This window comes from Bombus impatiens, unplaced genomic scaffold (genome assembly GCF_000188095.3).
Source record: "Bombus impatiens unplaced genomic scaffold, BIMP_2.2 scf_0219, whole genome shotgun sequence".
In the NCBI taxonomy this organism is placed as follows: domain Eukaryota; kingdom Metazoa; phylum Arthropoda; class Insecta; order Hymenoptera; family Apidae; genus Bombus; species Bombus impatiens.
In genome coordinates this window covers 137,697-158,359 of record NT_176638.1, presented here as the reverse complement: position 1 = coordinate 158,359, position 20,663 = coordinate 137,697, and the positions used below count along the sequence as shown (strand labels likewise).

The window sequence follows — 20,663 nt, the reverse complement described above, 5'->3', positions numbered from 1 at the left end:
AATATTCACGTTTGTTACGAATATCTTCTTGCAACATTATACCTTTTGTTGTTTTATTAAAATATAAAAATGGATAAAATTTTTGTTCCCTCTTTTTGATGTATATCAATTACATACCAATGTTAATAAGTGCTTATGCTTTAATGTTTTCTCTGTTTACGATAATGTGACGATTAAAACTTTTAAATAGAATTATAAACTATTACAATCTCAATATTAAAAGATTTACACATATAGCCAGAAGTCATATTGATCAATTACATAAGTTAGAAAATAAAACAAAATTATGTCACAAACACCATCTTTTTTAATCTTCCCTGAAATTCATTGTTATTTATAATATTTCCTTGTGATAAGTGAATGTGTGGAAATAAACCATTTGTTTCTTGAAACTGGAGGTTAATTATATTTCCTGGGTAATGCAATTGAAAAATTTGAGAAAAGTGAAGTTATCAAAAATTAATTTGATTTCGGATTTCGTATATCATTGATATAATGAATCGTATCGACCACTCGAATGTTAATCGCCGGAGCGCGGTTCCTTACCCGCCAGACATCGAAGTATTCGATCGCGCAAGTGCAACTTCCGTTTCGGTGGGAGAACACAACTACCTTTGTGGGGGTTTGAAATGGTGGGGAATCTTCGAAGAGAGCGAGTTAAACGCGAGGCAGCTAGGTTACCATCGCGTATATACCGGCACTATTGACATGTTCCGGCAAACACGCGCTTCGAGCTCTTACGAGCATTACGTTCACTGATCAAACTCCTAACGTGTCTCCTTCGCGATGATTCCGTCTGATTTACGAGTGTACCGCCAGAGCATGCGATCACCTAAATGGCTTACATAAGTTGCGCGGTAACATTAATTACTTTGGGTAAACTGCATGCACATCTTATTCAATAACGTCGTGAGTATTACTTCAAGAAATTCAAATTGGTGACAACCTATTAAAACTGCGTAAACACAAATCACGAAAGACACTTTCACGGAAGTTTCGGCACTCTTTCGTTTCTTCTTACGAATACGAAATAGAGTAGCCGGTTCTTGGGTCACTCGATTGCCAGTTACGTGTTCTATTCCCATTTTAAATCGATGACATAAACCGCGGCCAGTGTTGGGTAATTATTAAACATTAAGTTCACCAAGCGATAATTCTTATAAAAGCAATATTGACAAGAACGAAATTTAAATGATACAATGTGTCACACATAAAATACGAGCTTGGTGAGGAACGTGACGGTGACCTAGAAACGATTTGAAGTGGTAACTTTGTCATCTAAGTAGACAAATCTCGCAACGGTGCCAAGAAAAAAAATCGAAGTGGGGGATCAAGGAATGCGAACGTTATTCTTTCAAGTTGCTGTGTGTCTCTACGAGTCATGTTCGACCTACGATTATAAAATTTGCACTACGAAACGAGATCTTTCTAAGCTGTTGCGGATGTAGAAAATCATTTTTGTTTCATTTCAACGAATTTTATTCGCCTATAATATATACTTTATACGGAAAATACAAAAGAAAATCGCGTAAAAATAAGATGGAAAGATGATCGGTGTCGATAATAAGAAATAGAAACTGTTGGAAATATCTGGTGAAGTTTCGTTTCTACGATTCCTCTGGTTCGTGGATAAAGACGTGCCAATGATCGAGCTCGAGCATTCCATCTATAAAGCGAATAGTTCAGGTTTGCCGTGGAGTTGACGCACTGGCCGCGATCGTTGCATGATATCTCATGTTTTTTGGAACACGCGGTTCGTGTGTGTGTTCCAGTCTCGCGTCTCGTGCTTGTATTTTACGTTGATTTTTAACGGACCTATATTGAATCAAGCGTGCGTCGAAAGTGCGGTGAAATAAAAAACAAAGTGCTGTGGCTTAATTAAACGGTGAAGATGGAGGATACAGAAGGGAAAATCACGCCGAGAATCAGCATGTCCGTGATCGTGCTCGTGAGCACGCTGTTTCTTGGCGGTGTGCTGTTTGTAATCGGTTACATTGTTAGCCGGTTGTCACGGTCCAATAAACCTTCGGATTCAATAAAAAGTAAGCATTGCCATAAAGAAATTTTACTAGTAATATTTCCCCTACGACTCCTCGCCGAAAAAAACCACGCTTGCGTGTTCGCGAACCACTCACGCCGTCAAGTACGATTCTCTTTTCTTTTCGCGTTTTCACTTGCAAATCGCGATAAAAAAGAAATTTCACAAGACGAAGCAAAACGATGAATAAACATATTACATAGTTGGACGAGTTACACGTCTAACGTCAGCATGTCTAAATTCCATAAACAAGAAACAACAAAGTTTTCTGCACTTTGTTTTATCTATAATTTCACGAGAACTTACATTGATAATCGTCTTTTTCTATACTCACGCTACATTTCTAACAATTTTAATTGTCTGTTGTAAACGAATTACATGTTTGGAAACGTTAATTGGCATCACGTGTGGAATTCAGCCGAACGTGCATTTTTTATGCTTTTGAAGGAAACTCTGCGGTGGAAATGTTAGTTGGAAATAAATTTATCGAAATAAATGAAATGAGGCTGAGTGCGATGTAATAGCAGTAACGAAGCGCGTCGCGCACACGCTTTGCAACGCTATTCGATCCGTCCCCATGTTAATACGCGAAGAATTGGCGGGAAATTACTCTTTTGCTATGAATGGAGTTTCATCGACTATTTGTTATCTATAATTTGTTACAGTACAAATGATTTTTGTGTGAACGCGCTAATGTATTGGCGAGAATATTATACCTACAGGAATTTTTCGTTACTTCATTTTAGATGTTTCATTGTAATTATCGCTACCATCTATTTCAGTTATCGCGCACATATTAGATAATACGTTTTAGCCTAGTCTAACAGATATCTAAGTCTTTGTATTGCGTTTGCTAAGCACATGTCTGAACGATAATGAATTATTACAATTAAAAAGATACGCATCGACGGAAGCTGGAAAGATTAAATCGTTTTATTAGGAATGCGTTATTAGGAAAGCGCAAGATCTTGATAAACTTCTCAATATTTACTCGCTTGTTGAAATTAAGAATAGCGCATCAGCGGTTGGCGAGTAACTTTTTGCTGCAGAAAAGAAATAGACAGACAAAATGGTGGGGGTAAATCAAAGAAGGGAAGCGCAGCTGCGTCAGCGCGCAATACATATTTCGTGCTGGAACATGCTTCTGCATACTCTGCGAACAAAATGGACCAAACTGCATGCATTATACTGTTTGCATGTTTTCAAGATATTTAAAAGATATTATTTTTTTAGAGGTTAGGTTCGAGCTTCACTGAATTGTATTTCTTTTTTCTATTTATTGATTTTCGTACTATATATCGTGATATAATCAATTACGTAATCGTTAACGATTGTTTCTTTCTACTGTATTAGCACTAGATCTACTTACTAACGACTAAAATACAAAGCTTGTATGAAAGAAATCAAAATGAAAGATGACAAATATATAATATAAGCAGAAAATCGAGCTCCATCTATATATTTTACAAAAAATTATTAAATTGTTTCAAAATTCAAAATTTTTATGAAAAATTGCGAATCGATTATTTTGACTAGTCTAGTAGTTCTAGTATTAAAATACTTTTATAGTAATTATGATCTTAAAAATATAATGCAACTTTATGAACATCTGATACAATTGTTGTTAAATTCACAATGTAGTAGTTGCGAGGCGTAATTTAACGATATTCGAGTGATGTTGAGAGCGCGATCTTGAAACCTGGTTCGTGCGAGTAAGCGCGTGTACGAAAATCCGCACTTCTCGCGGCACGATTATCAAAGCATGTCGATCACTGAAGCCGGCTATAAGCCAGCGTGTGTCATTCCTTCGAGCCATCGCTGTTATATCTTTGTCGCCATGACAATGAATTTATCGTAGGAAAGAAACAAAACGTGGTACATGCATAGTTTTCTGTGCGTTGTTCGACATCAAGCGTTGAAGAGAGCATTGGGGGGGGGGAGGCAATGGGCACCCTTGCGTATAAATAAACCGACATCGCTCCTGTGTATTTATACGCGCGCTTCGCGTGCGTACACGTGTACTTGCGAGGAGAAACGTTCAGGGCCGTACGGACAAATACGCCCGACGAATGGACAATTGATACTGGCTTGTAGGGATTTTTTTCGAGGACTTTTTATTTATGGCAACCGGAAGCAACTATTAGACACGTTTCTGTCGTTCATCCTTAATTTCTTCATTGCCTCGACTGATACAAAACATTAACGAATTCGGAATTAGATGGATTTTCCGAGGACGTGCTGTATTTTGTTAATCTATTTCCGTAAACGTATTACATGTTTAATTATTATAGAGATTATCGAGGACAAGTAAGCCAGTTAGCTACATAATTATTTAAACAAATTTTTATATGATGGATAGATTTAGTTTTTGAATAATTTTAATTAAATAGTTAATATAAAAAGGTAATTGATATTATTGGAATAATTTTAGGTAATAAAACTTAGTCGAAATTAAGCGTCCATTACGGATAGTCTCACGTGTTGAAAATTATGATCAAGTTGATATTAAAAACAAGAAATCTCGCGGCACGCGATTTCTGTCCCGTTGTAGCGGGGAATATAAATTTGTCGCAATGCGCTACATTTTCCGGGCCAGTGCGGCAACACACGTCCCTGAAAACTCGCAACACGCGTTGCGAATAGTGCACTGACCGTAGGCAACTACATATTTCTATTTGTCGATCGGTTTTGCTTTCTCCATTGAATAAAATATTATACGCGTAAATATGTAGTTACATATGCATGCATATGCTGCGCGATTAATCCAGCAATATATTTGTTGAAGGAAAAAATTATTTAAATAAATATTACATAGTTTGGACAAGTTGTGTATAATATACTTCCTAGTAGATAGAATTTTTTAATTAAAAACCGAGAATTATATTTCTTGTTAAATACGCATATGTAGTCTAATACTCCTGGAATAATAGTATTCTATATAAAATACTAAATCATGATTTCCCAATATGCTATCAAGTATTGTAAAATACGTAATTGCAAGATTGTCGACTCAAGGATTTTTTCTAAATATAAGCGAATGCTTTATGTAATACACATGTATGTAAGCGTTATAACTCATAATTAAAAATTCTTTGAATTTTTTTTACATGCAAAATATATTACTACATTTTTGTATATTTATCATTTTACGTAGACAGAACAGAAAGTTATTTTTGTTTAAAAATTGGTATCTGTACGTTGAAGATACGAATATATTTGAATAAACATAAATAGAAGCTTGCATTTTATCTATTGCGTTATGATACTGGGAGACTTGCAACTGTCGCGATAAAATAGCCATTCTCGCGTAAAATTTACGTATTGCCTCTGTTCCGTGCCATTTAATCGAAATATATCATTTTTGGAACATGGTTATTTCAGAAATTTTGCTATTAGTTATTTCAAATTTTAGAGAACAGTTAACAGAGAACAGTAGTCGTCATGAATAGAAATGTTAATTCTTACGTAATTTCATACAGTTCAGAAGTCTGGAGTTCGTATTCTTTAATCGATAAATCTTTTCCTTCGCAATGATTAATGTCTCTCTTTTCGAAAACGTATAATATTATCTTCGTTTATCGTCATTTAGAATAGAGATAACGTATCATTACATGTTCTTGCCGACCAGGCAGGGAATTTCATATTGTTTCATACGATCGATATTTTAATTGTTACACGCCATTCGAAATTTGATTATCGCTTTCGAGTACATATTTTTCATTTCAACTAATTTCACGGTTATTTCACAAACAGATGCTGATTTATACGCATATGCAGAGAAGTGAAACGCTTGAAAATCCTGGCCTTTATGAATTTTTGTTGTTTCCAAAAATTCATAATTATAATTAGATTTATGTATATTCATTTGTCGCAAGAAGATGAAATAAATAATAGTAAATTGGGCTATTATTTAGAAAACTGTCGTCATCTTGGATTTCGATGATTTTTTTAATATGTCGTAGGAATCAACATTTTGAACAACTTTTTCCTTTGCGTGTATCGTCGCTCGGTCTTCCAAGGAAACATACCGAAGCGTCAATCGTCGATCTTGACGAGATTTATGTACCATGTAGTTCTTATAAAAATATTTGACACGTATTTCTTTTCTATCGTCAAACGTCCATGTTAAAAGAGATGAAAACCATTGCCAAAGTTGGGGCTGAAAAATTTGTTTCGACGAAACTCGGAAACTACTACAAATAGAATGATTGTGTAAATTGATGAACTTAGTATTTTTTAACGACGAATGAGATCATGTAAATTATTTTGTAAAGAATCCATTTGTCTTAGCAACGTATTAAAAATAGCATATTTCTAATCGTTTTTCCAAGTAAATGTTAACAAATTGTCTTAAATGTTTGTTTACAAACACTATATCTGTATGTACAAACTAAATACAAATTTGAATCTTGGCTTTTCCATTACAAAGAATTTATTATATTTGAAATTTTTTAAGGCATTATATTTTTTCTTTTAATTTTTTTCTTTTATTTAAAGGTTGTAAACAGTAACAAGAAAATTACTTTAGATCAAAGTGCTTACATAAAGACAGCTTTGGAGAAATTTAATATGCACGATAGTAGAGCTGTTAGTATATCTCTTCTGTTAGTACATATATTATTATTAACATATATAACGATATGCACACCACTTGATTTAAGTACAGCAGTAAATATTTAAAGCAGATATATGAATACGAGTAACAAAGAACTTTGACAAAATTTAAAATGGGTACTGAGATATCTGAAAGGTTCAAATGACATGTAAAGGGCGACTATAATATATATAAGGTATATAAGATATAACTCTGTATTCCTTTCTGTAATAATTCCGCGTGATTAAACTGTAATAATTATACAGGGTGGTTGGTAACTGTTGGTACAAGCGGAAGGGGGATGATAATATAGAATAAAATATAGAATATAGAATAAAATATAGAATAAAAATTTTTCGTTCGAGGCTTTGTTTACGAGAAAATCGACTTTGAATTTTCGCTCGGTACGCGTGCGCTTTATCGCGTCTCGTTATACCGGATCTCACTGTAGATCGTTGTCTCGATGGAAAAATTAAAAAAAAAAAAATTTTTTTATTCTACATTTTCGACTTCTTTTTTCGCGTAGAATCACCCCCTTTCCGCTTGTACCACCAGTTACCAACCACCCTGTATATGCTAAACAATGAAAAGAACTGATTTGGTCGTCAGACACTCATTCGTGTTTAAATAATGAGTGCTATAGACACGATTAATGTCAATTGTACATTATAGTTTTCATAATAATGGTCGCCCTCGAAGAAGCGATTAAGGCATAAATGTATTTTATACAACGCACGTTTTATTGTTAGAGCAACTATATTATAATAGTTGGAACGGTTCATTGGAAATTTGTAAAACAAAATTTCATGAAATTTTCTAATTCCTTTGACCAGTTATCTATGTAGTCACGCCGGTACCATGCATATTTAAACATTTGTTCATATCTAAGACAGGACAATTGATGACGCATCAACGATTGCAACTTTATTATATTATTCCGATGATATAAATTAATATTGAGATTTAAATTAATTGTCAAGTCTGAAAGTCAAGTCTAAAATATGGAATCCATAAGTATGGAATGGTTGCATAAGTTCTGTTGTACTTTTTGGTATTTCTAAAAATTTTAATGTTTTTCTTTCCGGAATTGTATTCTTTATCAATTCTTCATCATATCCGCACGTTTTAGGAAGAGGTACACTTCCAAACTGAGTCCTTAAAAGTTCTTCATTTAATTTCTCTGATGTAGATACTGCAACGATGACATTGAGGGCTTTAAATATTGTTTGCTGCACACGCGCTCTTTACTATCAGCATTATAATTTGCAATACAAATGACAATTTTCTATCAGCTGATATCGTCGGTTGATTTGTATAGCTGTGAATAATTACTGATGTTGATATTTTAGAGAAATACTGCTATCTTGAAAATCATATCGAATAATTAATTATAATCAATTGTTTTGTTAGAATTCGTCTAAGAACAAGAACGAGTGTATGATAAATAATAATAAAATTAGCTGTTTTCAGAACTATCACATATTTACCCTAAAAATAACTGTAAATATTCAAGAAAATTTGTTAACATTTACCTGGAAAAACTATTAAAATTACGTTATTTTTTAATATAGTATTTTATAAAATAATAACAAATAATAAAAAAATAGATTCCTTTACAAAATAATTTACATCATCTAATTTGTTATTGAAAAACATTAATTTCATCAATTTATACAATCAACTCTATCAGTAGTAATTTTCAAGAAATTCGTCGAAACAGATTTTCCAGCCCAGACTTTGGGGTTGGTTCTCAATATGCATGATTGCCGATAAAAAAGAAACGGACCAAATATTTTTCTGACAGCTACGTCATATATAAATTTCATTAAGATCGTTGGTAGAGACTGCGATATGATGATCTGTTGTTAATTTCCGAGATATGTGCAAGTATCACACGATGAATTCTACGTATAATTGCGCATCCGTGGCAGCGTATACGTTAGTTTGGTAGCCTGTCGCTTCACCACAGTGGTAACAAGATAAAATGACAAAAGATAAAAATTAGATTTATGTTAGACATCATTTTACCTATTCGCCGCTGTGGCGAGGCAATCGGCAACGAATACTAACGCATACACTGCCATGGATGTACAATTGTAGGCAGAATTCTCTGTAGTTGCACCCACAGTTTTGGGAATATGTTGGAAACTAAGGCCGAGCCGCGGTTACACATGCTGAAACTTTTCTTTCGTAGATAATATCCAAACTACTTAAAATTCCCTTTACGATATCTCCAGCTTTTGCAAAGCCGAGGGAAAAATCGAGTAAATACGTATTCCACGATAACGCTACTGACGACTAACTCAGCTTTAATCTAGTCATCGGTTAATCGATCGGGAATTTTATCATCGATACCTTTGATTATATCAAATTCATTCACATATTCTTCATTTCCAAATGCTATATCGCCATCAAAAGGTTTTATATTTCTCTTCATTTTTAAAGCTTCCATTGCCTTTTGCATTAAAGTGCTTCACAAAATATACAGGCTGGTTGGTAACTGGTGGTACAAGCGGAAAGGGGGTGATTCTACGCGAAAAAAGAAGTCGAAAATATAGAATAAAAAAATTTTTTTTTTTTAATTTTTCCATCGAGACAACGATCTACAGTGAGATCCGGTATAACGAGACGCGATAAAGCGCACGCGTACCGAGCGAAAATTCAAAGTCGATTTTCTCGTAAACAAAGCCTCGAACGAAAAATTTTTATTCTATATTTTATTCTATATTCTATATTTTATTCTATATTATCATCCCCCTTCCGCTTGTACCAACAGTTACCAACCACCCTGTATAATTATTACAGTTTAATCACGCGGAATTATTACAGAAAGGAATACAGAGTTATATCTTATATACCTTATATATATTATAGTCGCCCTTTACATGTCATTTGAACCTTTCAGATATCTCAGTACCCATTTTAAATTTTGTCAAAGTTCTTTGTTACTCGTATTCATATATCTGCTTTAAATATTTACTGCTGTACTTAAATCAAGTGGTGTGCATATCGTTATATATGTTAATAATAATATATGTACTAACAGAAGAGATATACTAACAGCTCTACTATCGTGCATATTAAATTTCTCCAAAGCTGTCTTTATGTAAGCACTTTGATCTAAAGTAATTTTCTTGTTACTGTTTACAACCTTTAAATAAAAGAAAAAAATTAAAAGAAAAAATATAATGCCTTTCAAATCTGTCGTGCTAAATTTATTCACTAAATAACTTTTACGATTATTCATTGTTCCACTGTTGACTTTAGCAATCACAAAATCCTCTACGTAAAGTACTGCATATAATATTTCTAGATATATTTGCTTTATCAGTTAATGTAGATACAACAATCAACAGATGAATTTCGAAAATCTTTTTCTATAAAGCTTCTTCAAATATTTCAAAGTAATACCTTATTGCCAGTTTTAGACCATAAAAGAAAAGATCGAGCACACACGAGATCATATTGTATATCTCTCTCGTCATATGAAATGGCAGGAAGTTGTTTAATCCTATCGCTCCTTCCCGGCTCAAATTCCTTTTCTATTTCACTTTTACTATCTTGAAATAAAGACTTATTGCCGGTATCCATTTCGATCGCAGGTTTATCGACTTTGCCTCACAATTTTACTTCAGAATTTACTTTTATGCTCGGTTTCAATATGTTTGATTTACCGCTGTCAGACTTACAACCCTTTAAGTAATGTGTTTCATCTACAATCGTGTCCCTAACTATAGTAAATTTTCCTAGTTTTATCGTGTACATAAACAGTAGAACTGACATTTTCTAAATATCTTACTCGAGGCTTCCTACCGCGTCACGATTCATATGCTGTTTTATCTTGTTTTAAAGCTTTAGTCGGAATCAAATTGATTAGAATTATAGCAGTAAGGATTGATTCTCCCCAAAATACGTTTCTCTAAACTAACACCGCTTATCATTGCGCGTGGCTTGTCGTTAATCGGTTATTTCATAACTCCGTTATCGTTCTTATCATACGTTTCCAAACACTATTCAATGGAAAGATTTGTAGAACTGTCGAATGATAATTGATTCCTCTTTGTACACAATGGTCTTCCATCTCATTTGACAATTATTCCTCCTCATTATTGTAATGCAAATCGAAAACCTCTAAATTGAATCACCTTATGCAATAAAATCACGAAAACCTGAAACATCTGATTTATACGTAATTAAATTTTTATTATTAATGATTGAAGAAGTGAAGTTCGACCACAAACATGAACAAACATGAAATTTTATCTATTGCTTTTTCAAACAGTAGTCCTGCTTGTTTACTATTTATACAAGCTTCGCATAAATTATCATTAGGTATAATTTTATCAATATAGTTTATATCATCGATCATTTGCTTACTCTTCAATTGTAAAAATTTAGATTTTCCTATGTGCCCTAAACGTTTTGATATCATAAATCATAATTATTATTTATAGCATCATACGCTTGACAATTATTAGAATTTGCCTCTTTTTCTATTAGTTTTAAAATTAATAACTGTTACTGTTTCGACCATTCGCGATCTCGAAGAAGCGCGTCAACGGGAGTCGTAAATTCCCGTTACGATTCGAATAATTCACGCCATGAATAGATCGATCCCCTATTTCGTTTGGGATAATAGGGGTGGTTGAGTGAGTATAACGCTGTTTTTAACAGGTTACAATATTACCTACTTTCAACAATTCAATAACTTCAATATTTGATACAATTGTGAGGATGTCGACTGCCAAACTACTAGCGAGTACGGAATGAGACTCCTTTTGGCGTTGGCGATTAGACTTCTTTCGATTGACTGACTGTCTGCTGTCGTGTTATTACGGAGGAAAGCTCGGCACGGGTGGGTTTCAGCTACGAAGAAAGCGGATTCGCTGGTCACACTTTTCGTTAGGAAAGTGAGAGTAACGATCCGCGATGCCCATTGGTATGACCAACGTTAATGAATGAGAATAGATGGAGGAAGCCTTCTACCAACGTGGGTGTCACCACTCGTGGGTGACATCGTTCATGAGAAAACCCCGTTTTTACCGTTAGGTAACTACCTGCTTTCTCCGTAATTTGTAAGAGCGCACAATAAACCTAAGGATTATTCTAAGGATCATTCATAAAACAAAACATTTACAGGATTAGAGATTCCTTCAATTTAAAAGGACTACGTTAAAAGCATTAATTTCAAAGTGTTTACGTTTTATGGTGGGTCCTTGGGTTTATTGAGGGTCTGAATAATGGTACGTGGGCCTTTGGCGGCCAGACAACAAGGGATGGCCTGCCGACTGTCGCACACGACATAACAGTTACATTGTGTAACCCTAAACCTATTGACATTTCAGGTATACCTATTCCCATTATGACCGGTCAAATGATCGGTTTTTAAAACAACTTATATGTTTCTTAATATGGAACGAAGACAATAGCCAATTTGATAGTAAGAAAATATAGCTTGTTTTATTTAGAAATAACTGATATATATTTTATTCTTTTCTACCGCGTTCTTTACAAATTGTACGATTCTCAATTCCAAATTCCACATACATATTTTTTACATTTTAAACCATCTTCGAGATTTTGATTTTATAGTTTCGAATTTCTATTTTTTCGCCATTTCAATGGTCCTATCTACGTCGAATTTGGTTTGATTTCTGAAGTTTGGCGCAAATTCCATATACAGGATGGTTGGTAACTGGTGGTACAAGCGGAAAGGGGATGATTCTACGCGAAAAAAGAAGTCGAAAATATAGAATAAACTTTTTTTATTTTAATTTTTCCATTGAGACAACGATCTATAGTGAGATTCGGTATAACGAGACGCGATAAAGTGCACGCGTACCGAGCGAAAATTCAAAGTCGATTTTCTCGAAAACAAAGCCTCGAACGAAAAATTTTTATTCTATATTTTCGACTTCTTTTTGCGCGTAGAATCACCCCCTTTCCGCTTGTACCACCAGTTACCAACCATCCTGTATATGGAATTTGCGCCAAACTTCAGAAATCAAAGCGAATATATCGGTTTGCAAGCGATGGCTTCGTTGATTTCTGTTACCAAACCGAATAAACCTTTCCTTTCACGATAACGTTATTTCTGCTTATAACGTTTGAGAAAAATGCCGGATCCTATTTTCTGTTCCATAGAATTGATTTTTTTTTATTATAATTTCTGCTTTATAATTTGTCCAGCTGAACATTTGGTAAATTAAAAGTGATATGTCTACATTTTTTAACCTCATATACGCCGCGTGCTTACAGAAATGCAATAAATGCGTATAATTTTACAGTAGATAAATCGCATTTAGTTCCCAACACTCGAGACGCCTCTGCTTCTACTGTTATAAAAAAATATCAATCGTTCAACCGGTCAAACGAGCAGTCGTGGTAGGTAAAACAGTCAACGTATTCTTCTCAGAAAACAAACAATAAGAAGAGAAGTGAACATTAAGAAATTCATTGTACGTATATTATAAGAGAAGTCGTGAAGTTAAATGGCGATACGATAATATTGTATGTAAGAAATTCTGAATGAAATTAAAAAAGAAAAAAATAAAGTAGGTTAAGAGCTTACCTTTCGTCTTAGTTTTACTGCTTTTGCTTATCTCGTCTCCTTTCTCATTGACAATAATGGTCACTTCTGTGTGTTGCATTTTCTGTACAGACAATATGGAGTTTCCGGATTATAAAGAAAATCCTCGAGAACACCTTGAATACTCATGTTATTGGCACATGGATTTTTCTTTCCTTCGTTGCTGTTATAAAAACTTCCTTTTCCGCTAGGAAAATTTGTCCCAACAAATTCAATTTCTTTATTCAGATTCAAATTCTTGAAAATGAATCTTTCTTTATTGTTGAAACGATCCGATGGTGCAAAGTGCAAGAGAAAAGCAAGCTTGTTGTTGATATTAGATTAATAATCTCCAGTCGTGAAAACAAAGTCAGACGTGTTGTCTTCTGTTGTTATTGGTTGAGTTGTTTGAACTTTTTGAACGTTACGTTGAACGCTTCTTTTATTGTGGAAACAATTTCTTATTTTGTAATCTTTTCTCTCGCTTTGATGACGCTTTGTAATTGATGCATTCTTCTTGGATTTGTAGAACTGCTTTTGTTTTATACGATTGTTTTTAAATAACTAGAAAATAATCAAAATTATTTTCTATAGAATTTTGTGTATCTGCATGCTCAGCTTGAACAAGTTTTACGCTTATACAACTGCTCTCGTTTCTTAATTTTACTTCAAGATCCAAAAGTTTTGTTTTAACGAAAGTTAAAGTTAAATTCTCGTCAAATAGAGTTGCTATTGTCGCTATTATACCGTCATGCGAGTTATTACATCAAGATGTGACGCTTCGTGTTTGTTCCAACTTGTCAAAAATTATTCAATGTTTCACCAGCGATGTATCACCGCTTAGTTTTAATCCCAGCAATTTCTTTCGTAGATCAGATTGAGAGTGGCAAAACTTTTTCTTTCCTGCATGATATCCAAACTGTTGAAAATTCCCTTTGCAGTACTTGCAGCTTTTGCGAAGCCGGGGAAAGAATCGATCACTTTGATCACATCAATCTCATTCACTAAACCACATTTTTCATTTCCACGCACTATACCTGTCACTATCGAGAGGTTTTATATCTCTCTCCACTTTGAAACCTTCCATTGTTTCCATTCCATTCACTTGTATTTCATAAAATATATAATTACAAAAATTATTACAAAAAGGAATACAAAGTTAGTAAACAATGCATTCTGGGCCCGTGACCTGTTAGTTAAAAGCAACAAACTAAATAATAATTATTTAATTTAGTTCACTCCTCGTTGAGGAACACACGTCTGCGTGCCCAATTTTCTGCACAAATTAACTGTAACTGACCGAACGAACGAAAAAAAGAAATAACTGACCGCTCGTACTAGGTAAATAGTTGCTATTGTGTCCTCCACTCAGGTCCACTCAGGTCAAAGTCCACGCATAACAGAACATTTAGAATACACAGGATTAAGTTCTTGCAATGATTCATCGCACACCCGCACACTCACACTCCTGACGGTAATCCAACATTCAGAACCAAAACAGCCTTTTCAATATTACGTTTCTGTGATTTTCAATTTATGAACTTGTTCGACGTGGCTTCTGAACAACTCAATTACGAGAGGTACTCGATATATTACTATATGGAAAGGTTCGATTTTAACACTTAGCCGACCGAATAGGGAGATTTCCCCTCTGTGAAGAACATCGTTGCGTGACCGAGCGGGGAGATCTCCCTTTTTAACTTCATCAACGCCTCTTTTCTTTTTTTTTTTTTGTTGTTATTATCAGTTATTGTTTACCTGGAATTGTTAATTGCGCCACTTTTTCTGCTTTTATAAAGTACAGTGTATAATAAAATACACGAGTTTAGTGGTGTCAAAATTAATGAAGAAGTTACACTATCAGTTATTTCTAAATAAAATTATAATTGAACGATATCACAGTGTAAAAAAATGTTAAAATGCATTATGAATTTTTAATTTCACGTTCAAGTCGTGTTATTTATCTTTAGCCGTCTTTAATGTTTTTAATTTTACCTATATTTTTTTATACTTTTAATTTGATGTTTTGTATAAAAATGTGAAATCGTTAAACAAAATCATTACCACAAAATATAATTGGCCAGTTAAGTAATTTTTAGACTTCTTTGTTTTTTAAGTAGTAAACATTAGTCTTCGATACTTGGAAAAAGGCGTGCTCGATTGGCTAAGTATTAATACGTTAGGGAATTAGGCGATCGAGTTCCGTCTTTGCATAGAGCGACCAAAACACCATCGTAAAACTGTAAAATTGTCCTCCGTTGAACCGAAACGAAGGGAAAATGCGTCGTTTAACGACCAGATAGATTGTAAGTTGTAACGTTTTCATCAGCACGTAAATAGACTTAATCAAACGGTGATTGTGCGATAGCTGTTCGAGACGCAACGATATCTCTGTAAATGTATTTCACGGAACAGCGAAATCGTATATAGGTACATACAGTATCGCAGAAAAGTCTTAGGTGATTTATAATAGCAATCTCATGAACTACATTTTTAGGAAATATTTTCATAGAATGTTGATAAAAATCTTTAATTATCGCCTTTGTAACATTACTCGTGTTTATAATTCTTCCTGATTTATATATTTTAAAAATAGTTTCACGGGTTTGTAGAAATTTTCTTATTTTGCCAGCTAAAAGACAAATTGTTGTATTGTATATAATATAACTAATTAGAATAAAGAAATGGGTAGGAAGAATGTCAAACGAATATTTTTATTTGGCAAATCTAAGACTTCTGCACGGTACTAAACGTGCAAAATAACTAAGTTTAGAAATAGGTCGCGCTTCGTTTTGTACGTTGACACGTGAAGATATGTGCTTTGTTTTATTGTTTGTATAAATCTAGGTTGAGATTAGGTACGTTACTATTTCTTGTAGATGTATGTTAGAATCAGAAACTTAAAGCGCATTGCACGCGCCACAACAATGCGAATATACCATGACGAATACAGAGAAATTTGTTTCCCCGTTTCTTTCATCATTTTATTTTCTTTTTTTTTTAATCTAACGAAAAGATCAGTTTTATAACATAAGCACAGCAGTAACTTTGTGACGAATTATTCTTTAAAGTTACTTCACTTCCTTAACTTTGCCTACTTTCACCACGGTAGATCGGATCGATCTTGATACAAATCGCAATTTAATTTTAAACGTTAATGCGCGACCAATACGCTGTAAAACTAATGAGTGGCGAGAATCATACACGTAAATCTTTTTAACTTAACAATAAATGTCCGTGGTTGATAGTGACCTTTTTCTTTTTTAATATGATTAATAATTTACGATAGGATGAAACTTAATCGATTTTATTGGGTCGCGAAATTCAAACGGCGTTTCATACATACCATTAATTTAATGTTTAATTACAACACCAAATTATATACTGATGGAAGAATGCAAAATAATAGAAATAAAAGAAATAGCATTAAAAAGAGCAGCAAGGTACGAAGAGAAAGCCCTAGAATCAAAAAAGGAATTAGTAAAGGAGTGTATGAAGGAAAGAGAGAGAGAATGGGGGAATGGACAGGAAGGGAAAAGAAGCAAAGAGCAAGAAAGAGAAAGAAGGGACTAGAAGAGGTGAGAAAAGGAGGGACGCAGATAGAAACAAGAGAGGAGCAAGAAAGGATGACAGCAGACCAAATTATAAAAGAAAGAAGAAAGAGAGAAACAGAAGAGAGGGGGAGAAGGATAAGGGAATCCAAGTATGATATACATTACAGAAACGTAGCCAAAGAAAAATTACCAAAGTACTTAGAAGGGAGGATGATGAAGTGGAAGGACAGAAGAATACTGGCAAGATTCAGATGTGGAAACGAGACCAAAGCAAGGGAATACTGGAAAGAAGAGGGGAAAAAGGATGTAGACTATGCAGAAGGAAAGAAGAAGACCTAAGACATGTAATAGAAGAATGTGAAATAACGGGAGGACCAAAGGACATAGGAAAAACGCTAAATGAGACTGGAGAAGGTTTAGCAGAACTGAAAGCAATAACAGAGAAGAGAAGGGCAAACGACAAGAAGGAGGCACAGCAAGGAGACTAAAGACCAAAGTTGTAATAGTTTTTAGTCATTAGTTGCTAATTTATAATTCCTAATTTTTAGTTTTTAGAGGTAGAATAAGTAAAGTAGTGCAATAGAATAGAGTGGAAAAGAGGGGAGGTAGACATGTAAGAAGAGAAACAGACATAAGAGATGTAAAACCGAAAGTTCGTCTAAAGCCGAAAGGCACGGACTAAGCAATAATAATAATAATAATGATAATAATAATAATAATAATAATAAATAATATAATGTTTAATTTTTATATTTTTGTGATATCTACAAAATGTGCTTTAGTGCACAAAATGTTGAAGACATATTCATATAATATTAAGAAGAGATTAAATATGTATATTTATATATTCCGTTATGTAAACGTAAATATACATATTTATTCAATTTTAAAAAACAAATATTTTTTCCGAGTTATTACGAGGAATATCTATTTTATATTAGGAACAAAATATTTTCTTCGAAGAAACCAGAAATATTTATTTTATATATTAAAAGTAAAATATTTTGCTTTTAAAACATTGAGAGAATTATATTTGTATCTTCAATTTTGTTAACAATATTATGTTTTATTTAAAAAAAATTAATTATTAAAAAAAACAAAAAGCTTCTATCGACTTTAGTTCATATATTCCCCGGTCATACAAAATTGCAATAAAAGCAAGTAACTCGATAATTGAAACTGTCTAAACACTTTTTAAAACGCTTATAACATGTTTGTGTTGCTTATCAAGTGGTTCTTTGGATATTTTTCTCCTTGCTATCTGACGATTTCCCTGCTTCTTCACTTTCACCTGACTCGAGAATTTCAATTCCATCCTTGTTTTGAGGTAATTCGTTTTCATTTTCTTCACAGTTTGTGCCAGAGCACGCCTCACTTATACTTATTATTTTCTCAATATGTTATCTCCTCTTCTAGACACATTCTGATGCACATAGAAGGGCTATTATTTGTCAAAACAATGAAAAGTTGCATTTCACAATAATGTCACTGATACCCAAAATTCTCTTCTAATGCTTGTCTCTTCCTAGGGGTTTCCTCTATAATATTTTTCTTTATAACGTAAATACGAAGGACGTTTTCTCAGCCACGTTAAATTTCTATGAATACCACTATGGAGGACAGTACTCATAAGTAAAGAAGAGTAGCTACAACTGATGATACTGAGAACAATAGTCAACGACCCATGGTATGTCAGAAACGAGGATATATGCAAAGACATAAAAATAACAATGGTCAAAGTCGAAATCGGTAGGTATGCAGAAAAATACAGGAGAAGAACGGCAATACATCAAAACCAGCTGGCTGCTGAAGCGAGAAAGACTTTCATAAAAAGAAGACTTAAAAAAAAAAAAAAAATACCTCACTGACGTCACTAAAGAAAGAAAGTACATAAACTCGAAGATGGTATTTCGCTAGGGGTAGCCTTCTACATGTTATTTAGCAATTACGCTAGGAAAATTTACAGAATGTCTAGCTGGACAAATTGTAAAGTATAAAAAAAACAACGTTAGGTTTGAGATATTCGAAGTATCGCCGCTGTATTGTTTATGTCTACTTCTGATGTTCATTTTTTCGAAAAATTAACACTTTCGTCACGTTTATATTTATTGAATTTATTAATGCTTTGATTAGCGAAGTCAATTTACTAGCATTAATGCTTAATTTACGATTGTGTCAAGTCGACGTGTATCCGTAGAGATAGCTATACCAATTATTATTTAATTCAAATTTAAAAGTTTCGAAGAAAATGAATTGTGTGTATATATATATATTTGTCTCATTAAATGGATAAAAGTTAGTACAAGTGGTGGAAGAGAAATCTAAACGGTTTATGTAATTTTCCTCGTGAAATTCGAAATGTATGAAAATAACGTGTGCCGTAAACCTAGCGATAAAATTTCCGGTTTATAATTATTAATATATTCGTAAACGACTTGTACAAAAATTTGAATATTTTCGCGAGTCATTATAATTACCTACGTGAGTAACTCCTACTAGAACTTATTTTTTTGTTTATTGCTGTTGTTCGTTTGCTGGGCTCAGGAACCGGCTGTATGACTAAAAATCTACTAGTATATTGTTGTTGTGAGTGACTAATAGTAGTAAAGGAGGAACAATAATAGGCTTCATGCAGTACCGATTGCGAATTTAGTGTGTTCCAATGATCCTGGTATTTTGTGCGAAAGAATAAATCGAAAATATGCAATAAACTCTTTTCATGTTCCGCTTCGTTTTTGATAAACTTGAATTTGAAAGTGTGTATGGATATGTGAATTTGGCTAATTACCAACTAAGTATGAATGAATAATCAGCAAGTATGTGCGAAAATAAGTCGAAAAAATAGAATAATTTCCTTTTCTTCTGAGACCTCGTTCTGAAGACAACTGAGATTGAATATTTTTAATTAAGAATTAAAAGTCAATTCCCATACGGCTTGATACGCGCGTACTTCCCAAATTTTCAAACTCGATTTCCCATATTAACGAAAATATTCGAAAATATAAACAAACTTTATTCTATTCTATTCTATTATATTTTATTTTATACTTTAGACTTATTTTTTCAGGTAGAATCCCACTCTAGCTAATTCATTACTAACAATGATATAGCATGTACAGGGTGGTTGGTAACTGGTGGTACAAGCGGAAGGGGGGTGATTCTACGCGAAAAAAGAAGTCGAAAATATAGAATAAAAATTTTTCGTTCGAGGCTTTGTTTTCGAGAAAATCGACTTTGAATTTTCGCTCGGTACGCGTGCACTTTATCACGTCTCGTTATAACGGATCTCACTGTAGATTTAAAAAAAGATTAAAAAAAATTTTTATTCTATATTTTCCACTTCTTTTTTCGCGTAGAATCACCCCCTTTCCGCTTGTACCACTAGTTACCAACCACCCTGTATATTACGGTATTAGATGCCAAGTAGTAAACAACCGCCGTCTATGCACAGATCAAATATTTTTTTACCACAACTGTTCAAACTCTTTTTAATATAAATTAAGATACGAATATAACCTAGAAGATGGTAAAAGTTGGAAGGTTCGTGTTGGGTTTTCCCAAAGTTCGGGCGAAAGTAACCCACATAACTTTGATGATAAGAGAAAGAGAGAGAGATGAGTCAATGTCGAGGTTCTATTGTACAATAATTTACTAAGTAAATAAATGAGAAATTTTTAACATGTCCCAGCAACTCTGAATCATTTTTACCATGGGCTACCAGCTGTTCCGAAACTACTTGTAATCGTATTTACAATGTCGCAGCACCTGCGACAATAACGTTGTTAATTCCATTTGCGCTGTTGCAGCGACGGAGACAACAGAGTGCAGAAGGTTAATCATTTTCAAAACGAATAGATAAAATAAAAAGTAATAAATAAATAATTTGTAAAATTTAATTTGTTTTATTAG

General features: G+C 33.6%; 1 protein-coding gene across 2 annotated transcripts in view; it reads left to right on the top strand.

The window, feature by feature from the left end:
* Positions 1 to 436: 436 nt before the first annotated feature.
* Positions 437 to 20,663, top strand: part of LOC100741256 (transducin beta-like protein 2) — a 57,670-nt gene continuing 37,443 nt past the window's right edge. Inside the window, exon 1 of one of the 2 annotated variants that reach the window (XM_033319921.1) lies at positions 437 to 2,042. In XM_033319921.1, coding sequence (XP_033175812.1) covers positions 1,892 to 2,042 — 151 coding nt within the window. In that variant the 5' untranslated portion in view covers positions 437 to 1,891. The remainder of the gene's footprint in view (positions 2,043 to 20,663) is intronic. The other variant, XM_012383715.3, reaches the window with a different exon arrangement.